The 23,405-nt window shown below is 37.7% G+C and overlaps 4 protein-coding genes and 1 pseudogene across 5 annotated transcripts; 4 read left to right on the top strand and 1 right to left on the bottom strand.

Annotated features, from left to right (window-relative positions):
• Positions 1–1,734: 1,734 nt before the first annotated feature.
• Positions 1,735–2,222, top strand: LOC139881936 (17.3 kDa class I heat shock protein-like; annotated as a pseudogene).
• Positions 2,223–2,803: 581 nt separating this feature from the next.
• Positions 2,804–4,983, bottom strand: LOC139881938 (uncharacterized). The gene is made up of 8 exons (XM_071866326.1): positions 4,807–4,983; positions 4,658–4,731; positions 4,046–4,188; positions 3,918–3,964; positions 3,712–3,820; positions 3,535–3,596; positions 3,065–3,179; positions 2,804–2,946 (listed from the first exon to the last, which is right to left on the bottom strand). Exons 1-8 carry the CDS (start codon positions 4,981–4,983, stop codon positions 2,804–2,806), a joined length of 870 nt encoding a protein of 289 aa, XP_071722427.1.
• A 793-nt stretch (positions 4,984–5,776) lies between these two features.
• Positions 5,777–6,265, top strand: LOC139881937 (17.3 kDa class I heat shock protein-like). Its single transcript, XM_071866325.1, has one exon. The coding sequence runs from the start codon at positions 5,777–5,779 to the stop codon at positions 6,263–6,265; it is 489 nt and encodes a 162-aa protein (XP_071722426.1).
• A 9,510-nt stretch (positions 6,266–15,775) lies between these two features.
• Positions 15,776–19,592, top strand: LOC139881944 (protein unc-13 homolog). 2 transcript variants are annotated; one of them, XM_071866331.1, is made up of 6 exons: positions 15,776–15,809; positions 16,069–16,487; positions 16,634–17,500; positions 17,738–18,190; positions 18,290–18,479; positions 18,658–19,592. In XM_071866331.1, exons 2-6 carry the CDS (start codon positions 16,314–16,316, stop codon positions 19,590–19,592), a joined length of 2,619 nt encoding a protein of 872 aa, XP_071722432.1. In that variant the 5' UTR covers positions 15,776–15,809; positions 16,069–16,313. The 2 variants fall into 2 exon arrangements, with proteins under 2 accessions (XP_071722432.1, XP_071722433.1); XM_071866332.1 differs by lacking the exon at positions 15,776–15,809 and having other exon boundaries at positions 16,068–16,487; positions 16,634–17,523; positions 17,761–18,190.
• A 1,184-nt stretch (positions 19,593–20,776) lies between these two features.
• On the top strand, positions 20,777–22,609 carry LOC139881939 (SNW/SKI-interacting protein-like). Its single transcript, XM_071866327.1, has one exon. It carries the CDS (start codon positions 20,777–20,779, stop codon positions 22,607–22,609), a length of 1,833 nt encoding a protein of 610 aa, XP_071722428.1.
• The last annotated feature ends 796 nt before the right edge of the window (positions 22,610–23,405 follow it).

The following is a 23,405-nucleotide window of genomic DNA, read 5'->3' on the forward strand; positions in this document are numbered from 1 at the left end:
TTCTCATACTAATTGTCATGTTTAATACATAACATAGAAGCATGTATTTTCATATCGAAAGGAGGGACTATAAATTTGGTCAATTCCCTTTGAATGTCCACTTGAAAAATGTTTATAAGCTAGGAAGTAGATGACACTCGAGACAGTAGGACAGAAAATCGATCAAAAACCAATTGAAATTTCAGACTTCAAAAGCTGATTGACTTATTTCAACATTTTTTTGTTATAATCAATTACTACGTAATTATTATGTAACAGACAGACTGACATATCAAGTGATCTTTCTTTATATGGCCAAAAGAACATCCAATCCGTACGTCGCCAACTTTGATGTGTGCAACAACCGAATCAAACCCCAAAGAAAATAAGTATGCATGTCATCAATATCGGTGGCAGTACTACTAGTGGTGGGGCGGGGGCAGGGGCGGTGCAGTGATTTTGGTAGTGGAGCTGTGGCGGGGCCTCCTGCGGATTTGCGGCAAGGTATAAGCTTTTCCTTTGTTATCATATGGGTGAATAAGTCGCACGTAACCGGCCGGCAACCATAGAACTCCTAGTAACTCCATTCCTCTCCAGCACGCATTAAAAAATCTGGCATGCATCCTTTTGACAATCCGCTTTTTTCTTACACCAACCCATTGCCCACAAACACATTGGCGGCACCCGAAGCCTTGATGGGAAAATCATGCAATTGCTTGCACTTCAAGACATCACATTTGGCAGCACAAGCACAAACAACACCAGAAACCGTGAATTCTCTACATGTGTTTCCTTCTTTCCGCATATCAACGAAAATAGTAAGAGCTTCTTGCTCCTCCCCATTTTGGGTATATGCACTGATAATATTATTTCAGGAAACCAAGCTTCTGTCAGCCAATTGATCAAACACTTTGCGTGCAGAATCAACAAGGCTGCATTTGGAGTACATTATTAATGAGCATGTTGGATGTTAGAGTGTCTTGTTGTAACCCAACATGGAAAATCTTCGCACGGGAAGCTTTCCCTTTTTTGTATCTCTGTTTCTTGCACATAACATAACTGCAGCGCTTGATGCAAATTCAACAGTAAGTGAGCCTTACCTGAAGGTATCCACAAAACGATGTCGTAGTCATGCTATGATTTGCTAGAGCTACAATTCTGCTGCTTCTCAATTGGGTGGCACTTTTTCGGAAGCTCGGGTGATTGGTGACTGTGTGAGCCATGGAAGGCGTTTGGAAAATTAAGGGGAAATAGCCTGTTTGCTCCTCGTACTTTACTATTTTACTCAATTTGGTCCTAACGGTTTCCCATACAGGATTTAGTTCGCAAGGTATTGACTTTTTTAATGTGGGAAATCAATCCCTATCACGAATCTACTTGTCGATTGAATCGAAAAGCCGCATAAACTAAACCGATCCGACTGACACTCAGGGCTTTACTATGGCCCATATTTTTGTGGGGAGAGTAAAATATCAGCAGATATAGACTTGAACGGCCCAATAAAACATCAACGACCCACGAGAAAGACTAGAAAAATCGAGGAGCTTACAGAATTTTCTCTTACATCTTAAAAGTATGCATGATGTTCAATCCGACAGCTTGCATTCAAGTAAGAACCAGAAAATACCAGAATCCTCTCTATATTTCCTTCAGATCCCTATATAAACTCAGCTTCCCTCTTCTGTTTAAACAATCAGAATACAAACAATCAGTAAGTAAAATCGTCTTCATTACTAACACTCAGTCTCAAGAATAATGTCGCTCATTCCAAGCATGTTTGGTAACCAAAGAAGCAACGTGTTCGATCCATTCTCTCTAGACATTTGGGATCCTTTTAAAGGTTTCCCATTCGGAACGACTAGCATTGTCGATGCTCTTCCTTCCTCCTCGGCACGCGAGATGTCAGCATTTGCAGGTGCGCGTGTTGACTGGAAGGAGACTGATGACTCTCACATCTTCAAGGCTGATCTTCCTGGATTGAAGAAGGAAGAGGTTAAGGTCGAGGTTGAAGATGGCAGAGTGCTGCAGATTAGCGGGAGAGGAGCAAAGAACAGGAAGAGAAGAATGATCAATGGCATCGCGTGGAACGAAGCAGCGGGAAGTTCCTGAGAAGGTTCCGGTTGCCGGAGAATGCCAAAATGGATCAAGTGAAGGCTTCCATGGAGAATGGTGTGCTCACTGTCACTGTTCCTAAGGAGGAAGAGAAGAAGCCTCAAGTCAAGGCCATTGACATCTCTTGCTAAAAAGCTCATCTCTCATCTTAAGTAAAAGAGTTTGGTGTTTTGTGCGAGTAATAAAAAAGGGTTGTAAGTTGGAAGTGTGTCATGAGAAAAAAAAAAAACGAATGTCTTGTATACAGATATTCTGCCTTCTGGTAGAATGGTTTTAGTGTTAATGTAATGTATACGTAGTATTACTATTAACTTTAGTTACTAATAATAACTTAAAAACTATTTTTATTCCCAGAGTCAACAATCTCATCAAGCAAGTTGCATCTCAAAATCTACCTACAATTGAATTCTCTATACATACAAGGACTTCTTTCATACGGCTAGTTTCGAGGATTAGGTACATGTATTGCCTATCTAATTTATCGGTTTCCCAAACTAACTACATTTACATTTGTCAAATTTTTTTTATAAGCATAATTAAATGTGAGATGTTTAAGTCATAATTTCTCGACAAACATAATCTTTTTATAGGAAAAATAGATAAACAGTTAAAAGAACAAAGAAACTGTAGTTTACAGGTCACAGCAAATACAGCGTATTCTAATCAAAACAATTAAAAGCACCTAACAAGACTCCAAGTAATCTGACAAAATTTAAGAAAGCTTTGAGTCAGACCAGAGCATCAGAGCAGCCAAAAGACTCACTGCTGCAGTTTCAACACGTAATCGATGTGGTCCAAGCCCAACACGAGTAGCACCTGCTTCCTCCATCATACTTACTTCCTTCTCCGTGAAGTCTTGAGGAAAGAAAATCATGAGATTCCTTTTCAATTCTCAAAGCAAGGAAATACAATAAAACAAGAAGGGAAGATATACAAAAAATAAGTATTAGGAAAATATGGTAGGCTGACAAACCTCCTTCCGGGCCAACTACAATCAGACCATTGGGTTCCACCATTAGCGAGTTTAATGTGCTTATGAGAGGAGTAGCTTCTGCAGTTGCGACAAAAGATAGCTTTGACTGGACAATCTGTACAGGAAAGCACTTGACTTTATCTCAATGGTTCTAATTGTTAAAAAACGTTCACTAGAATATCATAATATTATGTATCAAACTCCTTGATAGTTCCGAGAAAACCTCAATGATTCAACTTGAATCATAATGAAGGCAAGTAATCATAATATAAAAAGATCACTGAAACCAGCAATATGTTTATATGAAAATGGTCCAACCAATTCATGTTTTACAGCAGCTATGGGCATTGCTTCAAGATTTCTCTACATGAATCATATCCACTAAATGCTGAAAAGATTTGAGTCTGATCTCCATAAATCAGAACCAAGACAAATAAGTAACATTTCAAGCATAGTCAAGACAAACTTACAAGTGGTAAGAGCCCTTCAACTTTCAATGGAGGGTTCAGAAGCAGTTCATGAAGCCTTTGGCCTAAACAAAAAGAAACATGGAAAAAAAATCCATAAATAGAACAAACACCAAGGAGAGAAGATGATATCCCAACTCCATGGCTACAAGTTTAAGTAAATTTCTATGTAGTTCTTACATTGCTTCGTTGCTGCTAAAACAACACGTTGCAATCGATCCACCCTATTGCCAGAGACTGAAGGAGAACGCTCGGTGAGCAACGGGGTTATACTCTGAGCCCCCAACTCCTACAATGAGAAGGAAAAGCAAATAAATATGTAGCATAAGGCCATAGAAACCACGATTGAATAGAAAGGGGAAAATTGTAATGTATTTAAGACTTACAGTGCATTTCTCAACAAGCCAGTCAGCTCGGCCGCCCTTCAGAGTACCTACACAGCAGCTACATTAATATAGTTATTAACAATGTTGCTACATTTATGTGCTAGCCAAGAGAAACAGTAAATGCACACCAAAAGCTGCAAAAACATGCCACTGCATGCTCTGAGGAGGAACCAACTCTACTTTGTCTAGTGCCAAAACATCAACTCCAGAACGGTCAATGCTCTGTATGCACCCTTGTACCAGAGCCCCTTTCCCATTGAAGAGCTCTACCCTTGCGAACAACAATTCAACACTTATAAACAGGTTCAGTTAAAGAGTACATGCCATATAATGTCTTAATATATCATGTCTAATTTTTTGTAACGACCATGGATATATATTGATCTTAGAGGTCATCATGTGAAGAATTGATGAAAATTCTTCCATATCAACACAGAAATGCACGACCACTTCCCGCCGAAAGTAGTAAGCAATTATAAATATCCCATTTTCTATGCTTAAGAATAAAATTGGCAGTTTCCACAATGCTTATACATAGTATATGTTAGATATGCAACACTAACTAAGAACCCAACTTAGGAGACAAGAATGAAGCTTAATAAGACACATGCAAGTTCACATTTGTTTCCATACATAAAAAGTAAAACTGAAACTGAAAATGTAGAGTATTCGCGGTAGGTTAGGTAGCAAAAAAATACAGTAATTTTGTGAATCGGGCAGATTGTAAGAAGTTAAATTACCTATCATTTGAGGTTAACCTGAGGACTTTAGTCATGTGCCAAAATTCATCGCCTTGAACACGAACAACACCACCCTGCATTCACAAAACCGAAAAATCATTTTCCAATTCAAATGGGTTAACAATCAAACTATAGTGTTGAGGTGGTACCTTAGCAGAGGGAAGGTCTTCGGAGAAGAATCGAGGTAGTCCTCCACGCGATTGGTTATCTGATGAGCTTGCGAATGCTCGAAAGCTATTATTATAGGTTCGCCATGGAGTAGTGGTACTAGCATTTGAGCTTAAGGTATATGCAAAACGATGTCGTGCCGGTGCTAGACCTTGCATTTGCTAGATATACAATTCTTTCTGCAGGTGCTAGCTATCGATAAAATGTTCTTGGAGGGCGAACGGGCTTATGAAAGGTTTTACCCAATTTGATGATGAGTCAAACGACATCGTATCAGGTTATGGTGGTGGCGGAGCAATGATGTTATGTTGACTTTTGGAGTGTTGGTCCGGTTCTACGCTCAAAACCGATGACCTCAAGCTTCGACCCGAACTGAATGAAACTGGCTCGAATTGAATTTTTTATTCTTTTAATTTAAGGTGGGTGAAGCCGTGAAGTGAAGGCTTGAAGCCTAGTATATACTCCAGTATAGTAAATTAGTAATGGCTAAAGTACGTATTTCATCCCTCATGTTTAATTTGGAAATTTATTTCGTCCTTAATAATATTTCAATTCGAATATGTGGTCCCTATAGTAATATAAATCATGAATTTAAGACGAATCGGGGATTGAACAAGCTAATCGATTGTCAAACCAACCATTGGCCCAGCAAAATATTTTTCTTTTTCCGGTTCAGACAATATTAAAAAACAATTAGTGGGCTGGGCTGTAACGCTAGATAATTCGAGGAGCTTATAGAAATTTCTCTTCCAATCTTTTTATCTTAAGAAGAGTATATTTGCTCCCTATCCTTTGAGAAACTGCTAGAATTCTCTCTACATTTCCATGGACTCCCTATATAAATCCCAGCTTCCCTCCTCAAAAACCATCAGAATAAAAGCTTGAAAACACATACTATAATAGCAAAACCATCACTTCCTCAGATTATTCTTCAACAAACAATATTATAAAATGTCGATCATTCCCAGCATGTTTGGTGGCCAAAGAAGCAACGTGTTCGATCCATTCTCTCTAGACATTTGGGATCCTTTTCAAGGGTTCCCATTTGGAACGACTAGCATTGCCAATGCTCCTCCTTCCTCCTCGGCGCGTGAGATGTCAGCATTTGCAGGTGCACGTGTCGACTGGAAGGAGACTGATGACTCACATGTCTTCAAGGCTGATCTTCCTGGATTGAAGAAGGAAGAGGTTAAGGTCGAGGTTGAAGATGGCAGAGTGCTGCAGATTAGCGGGGAGAGGAGCAAAGAACAGGAAGAGAAGAATGATCAATGGCATCGCGTGGAACGAAGCAGCGGGAAGTTCCTGAGAAGGTTCCGGCTGCCGGAGAATGCGAAAATGGATCAAGTGAAGGCTTCCATGGAGAATGGTGTGCTCACTGTCACTGTTCCTAAGGAGGAAGAGAAGAAACCTCAAGTTAAGGCTATTGACATCTCTGGCTAAAAAGCTCGTCTCTCATCTTAAATAAAAGTGTTTGGTGTTTTGTCTCAATAAAAAAGGTTCGACAGCGTGGATTCCATGTAATATAATGTGTTCTGTGCAGAGATTCTGCCTTTAGGCAGTATCAATATTGTGATGTGTGGTAATAAAATGTATCTTTCAGTCATGATTTTCTTCTCCAAACTATTATCGACGAGCCAAGCATCATTAAATAAATAATAACTAGATTTATCTTTAAGGGAATATTACAAGATACAATTTCAAGTTAGGTGCAAATTTGAAAGGAGAAGATAATACATACATGATTTTGAGAGGATACCTCATTTTACTCTCGTCTTCTCTCTCTCCACAGAAGTCTATGTTGCCTGGAAAGGCTAGTTCTGGATGAAATGTAACTCAACGAAAGTTGAAACCATTCACTTTGTGTATGTGGGAAGGAAGAAACACCTCCCGTGGAGGGCTCTGCTTCGATCTTCATGTTCATTTACATTTCCAGCTGTCTTTGGAAAGAATCAAACATCAGAAGTATGCATGTCCAGGCACATTTTTGAAAAATCAATGAAATCGACGTAGAGAGTAGAAACTCAGTTTTTGTATTAACTTTCAAGTTAAGAATTTACAAGCTATTGTAGTATTAATTTATACTACAAGTTCTACCTCTAATGCAAACTATTTAAATTACATTAGATATAATATAATGTAATCTAATCTTATCAATATAATCTCCACCATGCTTAGTCATACTTGTAGTGGAGGTATGGCTGCAAGTAGTTGTTGGATTGATGGTGTCTTATCACCCATGTGATGTAAGAAGAAGAAGCATGAGTGTTGCTTTCTGCTGATGGAATTGAGTGGGCCGAACGCTTAGAGTGAGGCCCATCAAACGCGAGTCCATGAATCCAGCCCAAAAGAAAACGGAGACGCGTCCGTTGTTTTGAAAAACGACGACGTTTCCTCTATAACGGTCGTCCCCAATTTCGAACTTAAAATCCCTAATCGTCTTCTTCATTGAATCATCTTCTTCTCTTTTTCGTCACCTCTGTACACATTTCAACACGCCTCTTCAAGCAGAACTTGTCTCGGATTCGAGAAGTTCAAGCTTGGACATGAAAAACCGAAATATGGGTGTTCTTTGGGATTTTGTGAACAAATCAGCAATTTGCAGAGAAGAGTTGGGAGCAATTGAATTAAACCAGCCTTTACCTGATTTCTTATGATGTGGCAATCAATCTCAATGTGCTTTGTTCGTTCATGAAAAACGGCATTGCGTGCTATGTGAATGGACGATTGATTGTCGCAATATAAGAGCACAGGTTTAGTGTGGTTTATTTGGAGATCTTGAAGAAGGTACCGAATCCATTGAAACTCACAGGCAACCATGGCGAGAGCTTTGTATTCCGCTTCTGCAGAGGATCGAGAGATGGTCGATTGCTTCTTGGATTTCCACGAGACAAGAGAATCACCCAGAAAGATGCAAAATCCAGTTACAAATTTCCTCCTCAGAGGGCATTTTGTCCAGTCATCACCGGCGTAGGATTTCAATTGCAAGTTGTTCTCAGAGGGAAAAAGAAGCTCTTTTCCTAAGGATGCTTTCTGGTACCTTAGAACTCTGTGTGTTGTCTTTAAATGCTCTTCTGTTGGATCACATAGAAATTATGATAAGTGTTGTGTACTCTGTGAAATGTCAGGCCGTGTATGAGTAAGGTAGAGTAATTTTTCGATTAGAATCCTGTAGATGGAAGGATCTACAAGCTTTGGAGACTTATCAGAAAATTTAACAGAGTAAGGCATTGGAGTGGATGCAGGTTTGCAGCCAATAAAATTGGATTCAGTGAGCATTTTCAAGGTATATTTCCTTTGACATACATGAATTCCCTTCTTTGATCTGGCTATCTCAAATCCTAGAAAATATTTAAGGCTTCCTAGGTCCTTGATACTGAATTTGTCATGTAAGAAAGATTTTGTTCTGGTGATTTGATTGATGTCATTTCCTGCAATGATCGGGTCATCTACATAGACTAGGGTTGCTGTGGATTAGTCTTTGTTATGCTTGATGAATAATGAGTGATCAGAATTTGATTGTAAATAGTCAAAATGTGTCAATGCCTCTGTCAGTTTAAAATTCCACTACCTACTTGCTTGCTTGAGCTCATAGAGTGATTTCACCAGTTTGCATACCTTGTTAGGAGGTATATCTGAATCTGGGGGAGGCTTCATATAGACTTCCTCATCTAGATCACCATGTAAGAATGCATTGTTGATGTCTAGTTGAGCAGTGTGCCATTTCTTAGAAGCTGTAATGGCAAGTAGGATTCTGATGGTAGTGAACTTTGCAACTGGAGAGAATGTTTATGTGTAGTCTATCCTTTCTCTTTGAGTGGATCCCTTTGCAACCAGCCTGGCCTTGTGTCTTTCAATTGAGCCATCTGATTTGTGTTTGAGTTTAAATACCCATTTGCACCCAATAGTCTTTTTCCCTTCAGGTAAATCAGATACAATCCAAGTGTGATTGTTTGAGAGTGCTTTCAGTTCTGTTTCTATTGCTTTTTACCAATTCTCATCTTCTATGGCATGCTAAAAAGTGTTTGGCTCCTTTTGACAACAAATTTTCAAACTAAAAACAAAATGGTTAGGGGATAATTTTGAAAATGCAAAATAGTTTAAAACTGAATGCGGACTGCTTGTTATAGGGATATTTGGAATGCTGCTTGAGTTCTTGAGGAGTGAATCATAGTCTAACTGAAAAAAAACTTGGACTAGATTACAATGGAAATCTGTCAGATGTTTAGGTGTAAATTTAGTCCTAATAAACTTCCTAATATATGCTCTAGTGATTATTTCAGGTTCTGCAGAGGCTTCCTATATTTCAGGAGTTGTCTCATTAGATGACAAATGTTGATTAATGCCTAAATGCTCAGAATCATTCACAGGATGCAATTGATCAGCAACAATCTCTTCATCAAACTCAGATAAGTCCATTCTCTTAACTGGAAATAGTTTGCATAGATCATCTAAGTTTATTTGTGGACCATTATAAGGAAAGATATGCTCATAAAACATGACATGAAATCCTACTTGAATGTTGTGATTGTCTAAGTCTAGGACCTTATATTCTTTTGTTTCATGTTGATATCCTAACATGACACATTTAGATGATCTAGATTAAACTTAGTCTTATCTCTGTCTAATGTGGAAATGAAACATAATGAGCCAAAAACTCTTAGATGTGTTAGGTCAGGTAGTTTATCATGCAATAATTTATAGAGAGTTATATTCTTTAGGATGGGAGATGGTGTCCTGTTTATTAAATGGATGGCATGGCAGAGAGTAAAGCTCCAGAATTTTAATGGAAGCTTGCTTTGAAACAACAAAGTTCCTCCAACATTTAAAATATGCTGGTGCTTTCTTTCCACTCTGCCATTCTGTTCAGGACATTCAATACATGATGTTTGATGGACAATACCATTCAAAGCATAAAATGCAGCATATTTGAACTCTTGACCATTATCATTTCTAATAATTTTAATCTTTTTATTAAGTTGTGTATATGCCATGTTATGGAAATTTTCAATTAGGCTTCTACTCTCTGACTTATGTTTCATGAGAAAGATTCATGTGTGTCTAGTGTAATCATCAACAATTGTTAAAAAGAATCTGTAACCTTGCATAGTGGGAGGACCATGTCCCCAAATGTCCATGTGAACTAAATTAAAACTACCATTTGCTACAAATTACTAATTGAAAAAGTAAGTTTTTTTTGTTTAGCAAAATGGCAAACATCACATATATGATATTTTCTAAAATTGATGCTTTGATTAATATTCTTAAAAGAGTTAAGTTTGGCACTGGACGGATGACCAAGTCTAAAATGCCAGACATTAAAAGTTTCCCTAGCATTATCATGAATCACATTGACAGAGCACTATTTTTAAACATTGAAATTCCTAGGTTCTACAAAATTATCTGTCAGATTCATGTAGTAGAGTCTATGTCTTTATTCAACTGTACCAATCATTCTCATAGAAGTCAAATCTTGCATTAAACACTTTGAAGAGTAGACCATTAAAACACAATTAGAGTTTACAGTCAGTTTGTTTGCAGAAACAAGATTGAATGCAAACTCTGGAGAGTACATTGAGAAGTGTGATGGTGTTTGATAATTCTACTGTTCCTATGTGTGTCACAGGAATGGATTGTTTGTTTGGCAGTTGAACATGATGATTTCTAATTGGCTCTATGTTTTTGAAAAAATTCTTTGAACAACAGATGTGGTCTGATGCACCTGTGTCCAATAATCAAAAATTATTTTGATGTTTAGATGTTTTATCGGAAAGCTTACCATTGAAAGCATGAGATGTGCTGGCCATGTTGCTAACAGAAACTTGTGATTGAGCATTTACTTGAGCTTGTCTTTTCAGTGCTTCATATTCATCTTGAGAGATTGTCATTATTGCTGTCTTCTATGTTGTAACAGGTTCAGGTTCAGCATCAGCAACCATGTTGGCAGAGACAGTTTTTGTGAAGTTGAAGTTTGGAGGGAATCCAACAATCCTATAGCATTCCTTTGCAAGATGGCCTGTCTTTTTGCAGTGAGTGCAAACAAGATTCTGCCTGTCTTTGTAACTCATCTTCTTCTGTTTTGGCCCTTTTGCTGAAGAGAAAGCAGTCAAGATTGATTCATCTATATAAGGAGGTAATATGTTATGTCTCTTATATTGTGCCACTGTTTCATATACCTTTTCAAGAGGTGGAATTGGATCCAACATCATTATTGTAGATCTGGTTTGTGCATAGACAGCATTTAGCCCTTTGAAGAACTTGATTATCTTGTCATTCTCATAGTAGTCAGCAATTATTTTAAGTGCTTTTGCATTCACATTTAATTGCACATTCACACTCAGGGATAGGCCTGAGATCATCAAATTCATCCCACAGAATCCTCATTTTTGTAGAGTAATCAGAAATATTAAGATCACCTTGTTTGAGGCTGAAAATTTCTTCCTGAATGTCAGAAATTCTTGAGAAGTCTATTTTAGAGAACCTGCCTTGTAGGTCCTTCCACATAGTATAAGCTGTTTTGAATCTGAAAATGGAAGGTTGAATAGATGCTGAGACATAATTCATAATCTAGCAAGAAACAGTAATGTTACATCTATCCCAATTAGGGAAGTTTGCATTATTTTCATCTGGTTGTAGGATTCTGCCATTCACAAAGTTGTATTTTACTTTTGATTTGAGAGCCATGGTCATAGATCTTGACCATGAATGGTAATTGTTGTTGTTTAGCAGAGGAGAGACAAGGCATTGAGTTGGACTTTCACTAGGATATAAGTAAAAGTCTGATGTTGGTGAGAGAGCCGAGTCGGCAGTGATGGAGGATGACATTTTCAGGTGATTTTCTCAACTGAAAAACAGAAAATTGATTGTTTTGGTGAGTTTTGAAGTGAATTTTGAGTGAATTCTGAACTGTGTTAAGCTTAAAACTGAGGTCTCTCACTGACTCTTAGATACCATATTGAGATTATAAAACCGAGAGAGAGTTGTAGAGAGTAGAAACTCAGTTTTTGTATTAACTTTCAAGTTAAGAAATTACAAGCTATTGTTGTATCAATTTATACTACAAGTTCTACCTCTAATGAAAACTATTTAAATTACATTAGGTACAATGCAATCTAATCTAATCTTATCAATGTAATTTCCACCATGCTTAGCCATACTTGTAGTGGAGGTATGGCTGCAAGTAGTTGTTGGATTGATGGTGTCTTATCACCCATGTGATGTAAGAAGAAGAAGCATGAGTGTTGCTTGCGGAAGAAGCAACCTCTGCTGATGGAATTGAGTGGGCCGAACGCTTAGAGTGAGGCCCATCAAACGCGAGTCCGTAAATCCAGCCCAAAAGAAAACGGAGACGCGTCCGTTGTGTTGAAAAACGACGACGTTTCCTTTGTAACGGTCGTCCCCAATTTCAAAGTTAAAATCCCTAATCGTCTTCTTCATTGAATCATCTTCTTCTCTTTTTCGTCACCTCTGTACACATATTTCAACAGTGATTGTTGTACAGATTGATAATTCAAAAAGGGTTCCATCTAACATAGAATTCAAATGTACCAGTTCCTGTTTCTTTGAATCTTCTGCGTTTGAGTGATTGAGAGTTGACATAATCCCGAGCAACCAGCTATCCGTATAGGAGCATTTTCCTCCAAGGAAATAATGGAACCTATTCGAGTCTCTTAAGATGATCTGTCTTCCTGTAATACCAGATACAAACTGCATGAACTGATGGCAGGTTCTTCATTATCCTCATGTGTGTTTCACTACGAACCTTTTTAATCAACCCAAATGCTAGAGCAAGTTTCTCACTGGGCGTATTGTCAAACAGGTTTCGAGCATATCAAAAAAAAAATCTCTCAAATAAATGAAAGGAGATGAATGTGTCGCTCATTGGGTTTGAAGATCCATGTGGGTCTGCAATCTCTTGGCTTGATGTTGGCGCGAAAGCATTCGATAAACTAGCAGCATGACCGTGTGTGTAGAGTAGCCTGTCGAAGACTCTGCCTGGCTTCCATTTTTTAGTTGTCGTAATTTTGCCGCCCAAGTGTGAGGCGTGGAGTCCTTGATGAATGACTGAAAAAAATAACTAAAATAAGTCATCTTTCACTGCAAGTAAATAAAATTAAATACTTATCATAAAAATATTTTAGCAGTCCTACCTAAATTAATTAAATTAAAATGACAATGTTGTATTTTAATAGTACTACATTAGGTGTTCTTTCAATCATAACTATTCAATCAAACTAAAATTGGACCGACCTTTTCAATAAATAAATAATTAAGTACTTATAATTTATTTTGGTACATTAAATAATTTTAAATTAGCCTCTAACTGTTGTACAGACTGGACTGTATAAGAAATTGAGCTGAAAATTATATTATAAGAAATGGATTTTTTGTTTTGAAAGAATCGGAGTTTAACAGAATCCGTACCGGCCGTCCTAATTTTTTATCCCGATTATATAAGACTTTTGTCAATTGTCACGCCTAATCACTGACTGCGCTAATGTATTGTGAGTACCTGGTCAGTCCGCTCACAACGACTAAAGAATTTTGATTTGCTGTAAAGTGTAATATATATATATAATGGACACTTTATAATATTATTGTTTATACTGTAATTTTCTCCATCTATCTTACAGTAGAAAAATGTTGAACAATTCTGTGGTTAGGCTTAGGCAGGCAGACTGGATCATGTAAGTAAAGAAAAAACACAAATATAAATAGCTAGAATTAGGAGGAAACTACAAATTAAATTTCCTTGTCAAGGGAGGAAAGGAAATTTCATCCCAATATTTCCAAATGGCAACTCTGTCAAATTGATTAATATGTCAAATGCTTTTCTAATTTATTTATTATATATATATAACTTCAAAAAAATTATTATATAAATATATATATTCTATTTATTACGAACAAAAAATTTTAAAATCAAAACTGATTATAATTATTAAAATATAGAGTTATATTTATTAAGGTTGACGCTTAATCAATATGTCAGGATTCGAGACATAAATATTCGGGGTGATCTAGAAAAAAGGGACACTCTTCCCACTAATTTTGAAATATAATACTAACATATATATTAAATTAAAAATCTCAGATTCACATATAAATCTTAAATTTTTCCTAAATATATATATAAATCTTAAATCAATATACTTCATTGACAATTTCAAAAAAAATTATATAAGCAAAAAAAATTATATAAAATATATATTATAATAAAAAAAATGATATATACTCTTTTTTTTAAAAAAATTAAGACATCTGAATCTAAATACACATCTGATTATTAAGAATAGTAATCTATTTAAACTGTTTGATTTTTAAATATTTGAATATATTTTATTGTATAATTAAAGATGAAAATATGACATTGGAGTTTAAATAAAAAAAATATTTTTAAAAGGAATAGAAAAAAGTTGGAAAAAGTGCTTAGAAGTTACGTTAGTCAAAACAATAGTTTATTTTTACTAATTAAAATGTTTCGTTTTTTCAATAAATAAATAATAGATGAAATCTACATTTTTGTAATTTAATATATCTGAATTGTATAATTAAAGATGAAAGAATGATATTGGAATTTAAATAAAAAATATTTTGAAAGGAATTGGAAAAAAGTTGAAGAAAAGTAACGATTGTCAAAACATTACGGAGTATTTTAATTTTTACGAATTAAAATGTTTCTTTTTGTGAGAAAAATATGATAGATGAATCTTAAAAGGACTAAAGATAAGGTCAAGGCAAAAATACCCATCTTCTTTGCTTCATATATCGTCTCAGAATGGACGTTATGGCAAAGAACAAGAAGAAAATAAAAGGAAAAATTTGTCCAATAATAACATCATGAGAATTTAGATCTATATTAGAAATCTCTCTTAAAAAGTGGTGTCCGGTTACCAAATCTTTTGTTGAGCTGATTCGAATCTTTTAATTTTAATTTACGCCACTGGACAGACAGCTAATGGATTGCTTATGGACCTTTCACGATTCAAGTTAGGGGGGATGGTTCTCTACCAGCAAACACCTACTCCTATCAAAATGAAAAGCAATGAGTTCCGGCGAAACGGACCGTGCTAACGTCCAGCCGGCTTACCTTTTTCAGCTGCATCCTATCTGGAGGGATTCGTACCTCCTTTAGATAGAGCCCCGTGCTCCTAATATAGAGCTATAACTACTGTTATCGTAGAATCCGTGATCACACATGAGTACCTCGCCTTCAAAAAAAACTGCTGCTAATTAAATTATCACTAATGATAATTGGGACCATAAAAAAAAATGAAATTTAACACTTTTGAATTTTAAATAAAGTATGTTACATAGAAAAATTAAATAGAATAACGAAAGGAATAAAAAAAACAAAAACTTGAGTTGCATGGGAATCGAACCCGTAGCATGTACGAGTTGACGGTAGCGCATAGTGCCAACACAGCTACGTTTCACACTTAAAATTTTTGAATGATTTTAAATTTTAATATATGATTCGGTCGGACCTATTAAGAGGTATCAAGTGCGAAACTTTTTAGAAAAACAAATGCTATTATTTTTGTCTTTTATGATAAAAATTCATTTTAATCTAGAGAACAAACACCCATTTAGGGTGTGTTCGTTTTGTGGTTTACGAATGCTCAAATATGTTCGAGTTTAGTTTTTTATTAAAAATGACAAAAAATACGTCTTTTAAAACAGTTTGAAACAAACTCGAACATCCGCAAAACACGAAACTAACGAATGCTTAATACTTGATCGACATGACATTTTCTACTTTGTTTCATTCTATAAAAAAGCTTCTGTTTGTAGAGAGAATTTAAAATTGAACCAAATAGATCATACAGATAGATTAAAGTAAACTGTTTACGCTATTAGACTTTCGATGACTCAGTACTTTCACAGGTTACATACACACACGGTTATTCATTCCCACTCTCTCTCTTTCTCTCTCTCTCTCAACCCCTCTCATCTTCTTCTTCTTCTTCTTCTTCTGATTCTCGTCGTGCCTTAAAAGTGAAGCAACTATTTCGAAAATAAGCCCAAAATTCCCTATCATCTTCTGCTTCAAGACTCCCCTTTTCCTTTTCCTTTTCCTTTTTGGATTTCGATTTTTCTTTCTCTGTTTTTGGTTGTTTGAACATAATTTATTAGAATGTCTAATAAGATTTTCAAAGAGACAACCATGAACGGCAAGATAGACAGAGTCATTAACTACGACAATCAATTGATGCATAACACGATGCCCATCTACCCAATTGAAGATTTACCTTCGCCTTTCGGTGACCCGGAACCCAATTTTTCAGTTTCGGAGCTCCGAGAGACAGCCTACGAGGTCCTCATCGCAGCATGTCGAAGTTCCGGTTCCGGCAGGCCGTTGACTTATATTTCACACTCGGACAAGAACTCTGGCGGCTTGGAGAGGAGGGATTCGATTTCCTCGGCTGCACCGTCACTACAGCGATCGCTAACGTCGTCCGCGGCGAGTCGGGTGAAGAAAGCATTGGGTATGAAATCAAAGAAGCGTGTTGACTCGGTCAGTCAAAAGAACGACTCGGTGATTAGTCAAGGGAGAGGAAAGAAAGCGGCGACCGTTGGGGAGTTGGTTAGAGTTCAGATGCGAGTTAGTGAGCAGTCCGATTCTAGGATTCGTCGAGCACTATTAAGGATTGCTGCTGGTCAGGTCTGAATTCAAAATGCTAAATTTCATTGAAAATAATTTAAATTCTGTTCTAGGAACTTTAATTAATTGTTTTTCAGAGTTACAGATTATTAGTATTATATATAGTCGCTTTTACGTTCATGCTCATGTTCTATTGTGTATTTTAGCTGGGAAGACGCGCAGAATCAATGGTTCTTCCACTTGAGCTATTGCAACAGCTCAAGGCGTCGGATTTCCCCAATCCGGCAGCATACGAAGCTTGGCAGCGCAGAAACTTGAAGCTTCTAGAAGCAGGGCTCCTCTTGTATCCTCACGTTCCCCTAGAGAAAGACGACAATGCTCCTCGTCGGCTTCAGCAGATTGTTCGTTCAGGTATGGAGAAATCTTTGGACACCGGAAAAGTTAGTGAATCGATGCAGAATTTACGTACTGTCGTTATGACTCTTTCTAGCCGATCATTCGATGGATCGGCTGCCGAAATTTGTCACTGGGCTGATGGATTTCCACTTAATTTATGGATATATCAAATGCTTTTAGAAGCTTGTTTTGATGTTAATGATGACACATTGTTGATTGAAGAGGTTGACGAGGTTTTAGAACTTGTGAAGAAAACATGGGTGATTCTCGGAATGAATCAGATTTTGCATAATCTTTGTTTCCTGTGGATTTTATTTCATCGTTACGTCGCGACAGGTCAGGTGGAAAGTGATTTGTTGTTTGCTGCTAATAATTTAATATTGGAAGTTCAGAAGGATGCTAAAGTGAATAAAGATAATGAGTATTGCAAGTATTTAAGTTCCATACTGAGTGCGATATTGGGTTGGGCGGAAAAACGTCTATTGGCTTACCGTGATAATTTCCACAGTGGTAACACCGAGCTGATGGAATCTGTTGTCTCTCTGGCTGTTTTATCGGCAAAGATATTGGTTGATGACATATCTAATGAATACCGTAAGAAGAGAAAAGATGCTGACGTGACTCATGAAAGGGTCGAAACTTATATAAAATCATCCATGCGTGCTGCATTTTCCCAGGCAAGTCCTCCATTAAAATCTTTGTTGTATCGATGTCGATGAAAATGTTTATGGTATTCATTACTAAAGACCGAGTAATATAAGCTTGGTTTCAGTTTTCAGATATATTAAACTTATCATGACACACTTACTTATGCTACGCCCATTTTATGGTTTGGTTTTTAACTTATGGTTACAGATGCTTGCAATTTAGGCCAAAATTCTGCCATTATGTGACGTTTGATTGCAATAATTCAGGTAATAAAGAAGTTCACCTCCAGCAAGCGGTCAGGAAACCAGAATAATCCCACTCCTGTTCTCTCTACTCTAGCACAAGACATAAGTGAACTCGCTTTCAACGAAAAGGCGATAATTAGTCCACTCTTGAAGAAATGGCACCCTCTTCCAGCTGGTGTCGCCGTAGCCACTTTCCATTTTTGCTTTGGCAAGGAGCTGAAGCATTTTGTCTCGAGTACTTCCGAGTTGTCTCCTGTCGCCATAAAAGTGTTGCGTGCAGCCGACAAGTTGGAGAGAGATCTCGTGCAGATCGCAGTCGAAGACGCGGTAGACAGTGAAGACGGAGGCAAGTCAATAATACAGGCGATGCCTCCATATGAGGCTGAAGCTGTAATCGCTAACCTGGTAAAGTCATGGATAAAGACGAGGGTGGACACACTTAAAGGATGGGTTGACCGGAATCTTCAACAAGAGGTATGTGATTTCTGGCTATAAGTTCGTTAATCAGATTGATAACAGATTGATTGATCATTATGGTGTCCATGTCTCGTTAATCTCTTTTTTTTCTTTTAGGTTTGGAGTCCACAGGCAAATAAAGAGCGATTTGCCCCTTCTGCTGTTGAAGTTCTCCGAATGGTGGATGAAACTATAGAAGCTTTCTTTTTATTGCCAATTCCTACTCATTCGACCCTGCTTCCTGAGTTGATCACTGGTCTTGACAAATGTCTTCAAAGTTATATATCAAAAGCAAAATCTGGCTGTGGTATGTCTTGACACTAGTCATGTAGAGATATTCATGCATAGATTTTAGAGATAGTATAGTATTCAGTCCCGGTATTTTTTGCAAGAATCCGAAATTGGTCTCATTTAAATACTTTGTTATTCCTAGATTTTAACTGCGTGATTATCAATTAACCTAGATTCTTGCATGGTCTATACAGGAGCTCGAAACACTTTCATTCCGGCTATGCCTGCTTTGACTCGATGTACAACTGGATCAAAATTCGGTGTCTTCAGAAAGAAGGACAAGACACAAACATTACAGAGGAGGAAAGGCCAAGTGGGGACCACAAACGTGGATGACTCATTTGGGGTACCGCAGCTTTGTGTTCGTATGAATTCGTTACATCATATTCGTTCATCTTTGGATGGTTTAGAAAAGAGGACGGCCACCCATCTAAAGAATTCTGAATCTACTCAATTAGACATAATAACTGAAAATGGGACGGGAAAAAGGTTTGATCTTTCAGCTTCTGCATGCATAGAAGGAGTTCAACAACTCTCTGAATCTACAGGGTACAAAGTTATCTTCCAGGATCTCAGCCATGCATTATGGGATGGCCTCTATATCGGGGAAATTTCAGGTTCTAGGATTGAATCATTCCTTCAAGAGCTAGAACAGTATCTAGAGATTATTTCATCTACAGTACACGACAGAGTTAGAACGCGAGTTATTACAGATGTAATGAGAGCTTCCTTCGATGGGTTCCTGCTAGTTTTGCTTGCCGGAGGCCCTTCTCGTACTTTCACAATGCAAGATTCTCGGATAATCGAAGAGGATTTCAAGTCTCTGGTCGATTTATTCTGGTCAAACGGAGATGGACTACCGAGCGATTTAATAGAAAAGTTTTCGACCCGAGTCGAGAGTATCCTTCCTTTATTCCGTGCTGATACGGAGAATCTTGTGGAGAGATTCAAGTCCGGGATTCTTGAAAATTATGGCGCTTCTGTTAAATCTAGGTTTCCGTTGCCTCCAACTTCAGGTGTATGGAATCCCTCTGAACCGAACACTCTTTTGCGAGTTTTGTGTAACCGAAATGATGAGCTGGCTTCCAAGTTCTTGAAGAAGACCTACAACTTGCCTAAGAAGCTGTGATGGCTTCACTTTTCAGGATGCAAGATTAAGCTTTGCTCACAGTCCATCTATAATCCAGATGCAGATAAGCTCCGAAGGATTCGTTTGTTGGGTCATCGGTATTTGGCCCTTGTATATAATACACTCACTGATCTTATTACTTTGGTTATTTTTTTCTCCGTTGATATATCAGATAGAAAATAGAATAGTCAAAGACGGTTTGGGTTAAATAAGTAACGAGAGTGCGAAAGTGGTGGTAGAAGAATTTTCTGAAGAGAGCATTTTGATTGAGATATTTCTCAGATCAAATCATGTAATGATAATGGATGATTTATTGATGATTTATCATTATCATAATGATAATAAAATGGTATTGTTCTACTAGCTTTTTTTTCTTTTGTTTTTTAAGGGAGCGCACGCTTTTTGTAGTTTGAACATACGTTCTCTTCTTCATATATGTAGTATATATAGTTTTGGTTGAGTCGGATGGAAGCGATCGTTTCAGTAATCGGCCAATTCAGTACTTGTTTAGTTTTGTCTACTTAATAACTAGAAATCTTGTTCCCAAAGATTCAAGGGTTAATGTTAAACTATACATACGTGGGACGGAAGTAACTCGTAGCAATCCATATAACCGATATAAGTACGGTACAACTGTTTCAAGGGTTAATGTTAATGATCATTCAAGAACGCGTTTTTGACAATAATAGCCTTATTTGTCGGACAATGAAACCTTATGAAACAGGCCTAGGCCCAGGCCCATTACAAGTAATCCTGATCAAGTCCGAATTGGCAATCAGTCAAGTACATACAAATAATAGGGCACAAATTGAAATTGAAAAAAAAAAAAAACAAAACCTCTTATCACCTCGATTCAAAGCTTTCATCAAATCTCGTGGTTTATCTCCGTGCTGTGGCTGCTGGATCTCTCCAAAGGGTCAGTCTTTGATGGTTTTTTTCATCTTTCAAGTATCGTGTCAGTTCGTTTATTAATTATATATATATATATATTGATTTAGTTTGAGGCGGTTCTATTTATTGGTTTTTTGTAAGAAAAAGAGCAAGTTTTTCGTACTCTGCACTAATCAATTTTTCCGTGTGTGTGTGTGTGTGCGTGTGGGTTTGTGTTTTTTTTTTTTTGTTTATTACAGGTTTTGGAATCTCTGTTTTGGATTTGATCTACTGAAGAAGTGCTGTTTGTAGATATGACTGGGTTAAGGGAGCGTTTGCCTGCTCCAAAATCGACCAAGAAGACTTCTTATGACCATTCAAACGACCAATGGTTTAAGGACCGGTTCCAATCGGACAAGGAAGAGGAGGAAAAAGCTTTACAGGTTAGGACTTCCAAAGTCGTGCCTCCTTACCTGCAACGACAAGGTTTCGTTCCTAGAAAAGTAGTGGATTTCGGAGATGGAGGTGCCTTCCCCGAAATTCATGTTGCGCAGTATCCATTGGATATGGGTAGGGAGAAATCTAAGCCTGGATCCAATATTCTGCCTCTCACAGTTGATGCTGCCGGTAGTGTGGCATACAACGCCATAGTCGAGCAAAATGAGAATTCCAAGAAGATTGTGTATTCTCAACATAAAGATATTGTTCCTAAAGTCTTGAAGAACGAGGGGGAAATAGTTGAGGACGACGAAGAAGAGAGGCAGAAAAAGGTTGAAGATACAATGCTGGAGACTAAAGAAGCTCTAGAGAAGATTACAAATGTGAGGTTGAGTGCAGCCCAGCCGAAAAACGTAACCAAACAGTCTACGGAGTCTAGTTATATTAAGTACCAACCGACACAACAGTCTGCAGCCTTCAATTCAGGTGCAAAGGAAAGAATTATTAAGATGGTGGAGATGCCTGTGGATCCGCTCGAGCCACCAAAGTTCAAACACAAGAGGGTTCCTAAAGCATCAGGGTCTCCACCAGTTCCCGTCATGCATTCCCCGCCACGGCCAGTAACTGTAAAAGATCAGCAGGACTGGAAAATCCCACCATGTATCTCAAATTGGAAGAATCCTAAGGGATACACAATTCCTCTGGATAAACGTCTCGCTGCTGACGGGAGAGGCTTGCAGGAAGTTCAGATTAATGACAATTTTGCGAAACTGTCGGAGGCCTTGTACGTAGCAGAGCAGAAGGCTAGGGAAGCTGTTACGATGAGATCGAAGGTTCAGAAGGAGATGATGATGAAGGAGAAAGAGAGGAAGGAATTGGAGTTAAAACAGTTGGCTGCAAAAGCACGGTCGGAGAGAACTGGTACCGTAGCGCCTGGTGCTGCTCCGGTTCATTCCGAAAGAGGTGAAATTGAAATGGATGATGCTGAGGTTCGAGATTACGAGAGAGTCGGGAAGAGAGATAGAGATATGCCTAAGGAGAGCAGGGAGGAAAGAGAAGACAGGATACGCCGAGAGAAAATTCGTGAAGAGAGGCGTAAAGAGAGAGAGAGGGAGAGAAGGTTGGAGGCCAAAGATGCTGCAATGGGAAAGAAAAGTAAAATTACAAGAGACAGGGATCGTGACATTTCCGAGAAGGTGGCTCTCGGCATGGCTTCTGCTAATTCTGGAAGAGGAGGTGAGGTTATGTACGACCAGAGGCTGTTCAACCAAGACAAAGGGATGGACTCTGGCTTTGCCAATGATGATCAGTATAATGTATACGATAAAGGTTTATTTACTGCCCAGCCGACACTCTCAACTCTTTACCAGCCTAAGAAGGATCTTGATTCGGATATTTATGGCGGTGAAGATCAGCAGTTGGATAAGATATTGAAAACGGATCGTTTCAAACCTGATAAACAGTTTGCGGGTACTTCTGAGAGGGCTGCTCCGAGAGACAAGCCTGTGGAGTTTGAAAAGGATGCAGAAGAAGCCGATCCGTTTGGTTTGGATCAGTTCTTGACAGAAGTAAAGAGTGGTAAAAAGGCAATGGATAAAGTGGGTAAAGGAGGAACAATGAGAGCAAGTGGAGGTTCGTCGATGCGAGGAGATGATTATGGAGGAGGCTCAGGGAGGACTCGTGTTAATTTTGAAAGAGGGGGGCGATGAATATGATATGAAACTTGTTGCTAAGTTTTATTTTGTTCCTTCCAAGTCGCTTGTCGCGTTTCTATTTGTGTTTTGGGATTTTTGGTGCTGTAACTGTTAAATTATTATCATGAGAATTCTGTGACAACCTTTGTTCTATCTATCATGGTTGATTCGCTTTACTTATGAGATATTTGAAAAATAAGAATCCTCTCTGTACTTTTCTTGATTTGAATGCTAACTAGCTCTTGCTTGTTTGGTTGTTGATTTGTATGCCTAATCAGGCTTAGTAGCCAAGGTAGTACTCTGAATTCTAATTTCTACATCGGTTAGCAAATTGACCACAAAGCAATGTGATAGTAATCATGTTGTTGCTCTTGCAGGTTTAACTATATATGCAATGCATGTTGAGAAAATATCAACTTCCTAGTGCAGGACGTTTGAGGTGGATAAATGGAGATTGCCTCTCTTTGATCACATAATTAAAATCCAACCCTCACAACTCTATCCACTTACTTTTGATTTGAAGATTTTCCAAAGTATGTCTAACAATTTAGGTTATAGGGGTTTAAGATTGACTCCCTTCTTGAGAAATTCTTTTATGAGTTTAGTCTAACTTGACATATTCTCCTCTTTCAATAATACAACTATTTTTCTCATGATCGGATACAACTTATCATTTTACCTTCTATAAATTTTTTAAAATAATATGATTCAATTTCTTAAATGAAGGAAACATACCTAAATATTCAGAAATAAACAAGGATTTACGAAGCGATGGATCACAAACGTATTGTGATGATCGACAAGGCCGTCA

The sequence above is a fragment of the Rutidosis leptorrhynchoides genome, unplaced genomic scaffold, assembly GCF_046630445.1.
Source record: "Rutidosis leptorrhynchoides isolate AG116_Rl617_1_P2 unplaced genomic scaffold, CSIRO_AGI_Rlap_v1 contig211, whole genome shotgun sequence".
Classification (NCBI taxonomy): Eukaryota; Viridiplantae; Streptophyta; class Magnoliopsida; order Asterales; family Asteraceae; genus Rutidosis; species Rutidosis leptorrhynchoides.

Excerpts from the sequence above, each read along its gene's own strand:
- LOC139881937 (XM_071866325.1), top strand. The coding sequence starts at position 5,777 with ATGTCGATCATTCCCAGCATGTTTGGTGGCCAAAGAAGCAACGTGTTC.
- LOC139881944 (XM_071866331.1), top strand. The coding sequence starts at position 16,314 with ATGAAATCAAAGAAGCGTGTTGACTCGGTCAGTCAAAAGAACGACTCG. Across the intron at positions 18,191-18,289 it reads ACCGGAATCTTCAACAAGAG|GTTTGGAGTCCACAGGCAAA; the intron begins GTATGTGATTTC and ends TTTTTCTTTTAG. Across the intron at positions 18,480-18,657 it reads AAAAGCAAAATCTGGCTGTG|GAGCTCGAAACACTTTCATT; the intron begins GTATGTCTTGAC and ends TGGTCTATACAG.
- LOC139881939 (XM_071866327.1), top strand. The coding sequence starts at position 20,777 with ATGACTGGGTTAAGGGAGCGTTTGCCTGCTCCAAAATCGACCAAGAAG.
- LOC139881938 (XM_071866326.1), bottom strand. The coding sequence starts at position 4,983 with ATGCAAGGTCTAGCACCGGCACGACATCGTTTTGCATATACCTTAAGC. Across the intron at positions 4,732-4,806 it reads AAGACCTTCCCTCTGCTAAG|GGTGGTGTTGTTCGTGTTCA; the intron begins GTACCACCTCAA and ends TTGTGAATGCAG. Across the intron at positions 4,189-4,657 it reads AGGTTAACCTCAAATGATAG|GGTAGAGCTCTTCAATGGGA; the intron begins GTAATTTAACTT and ends GTTGTTCGCAAG.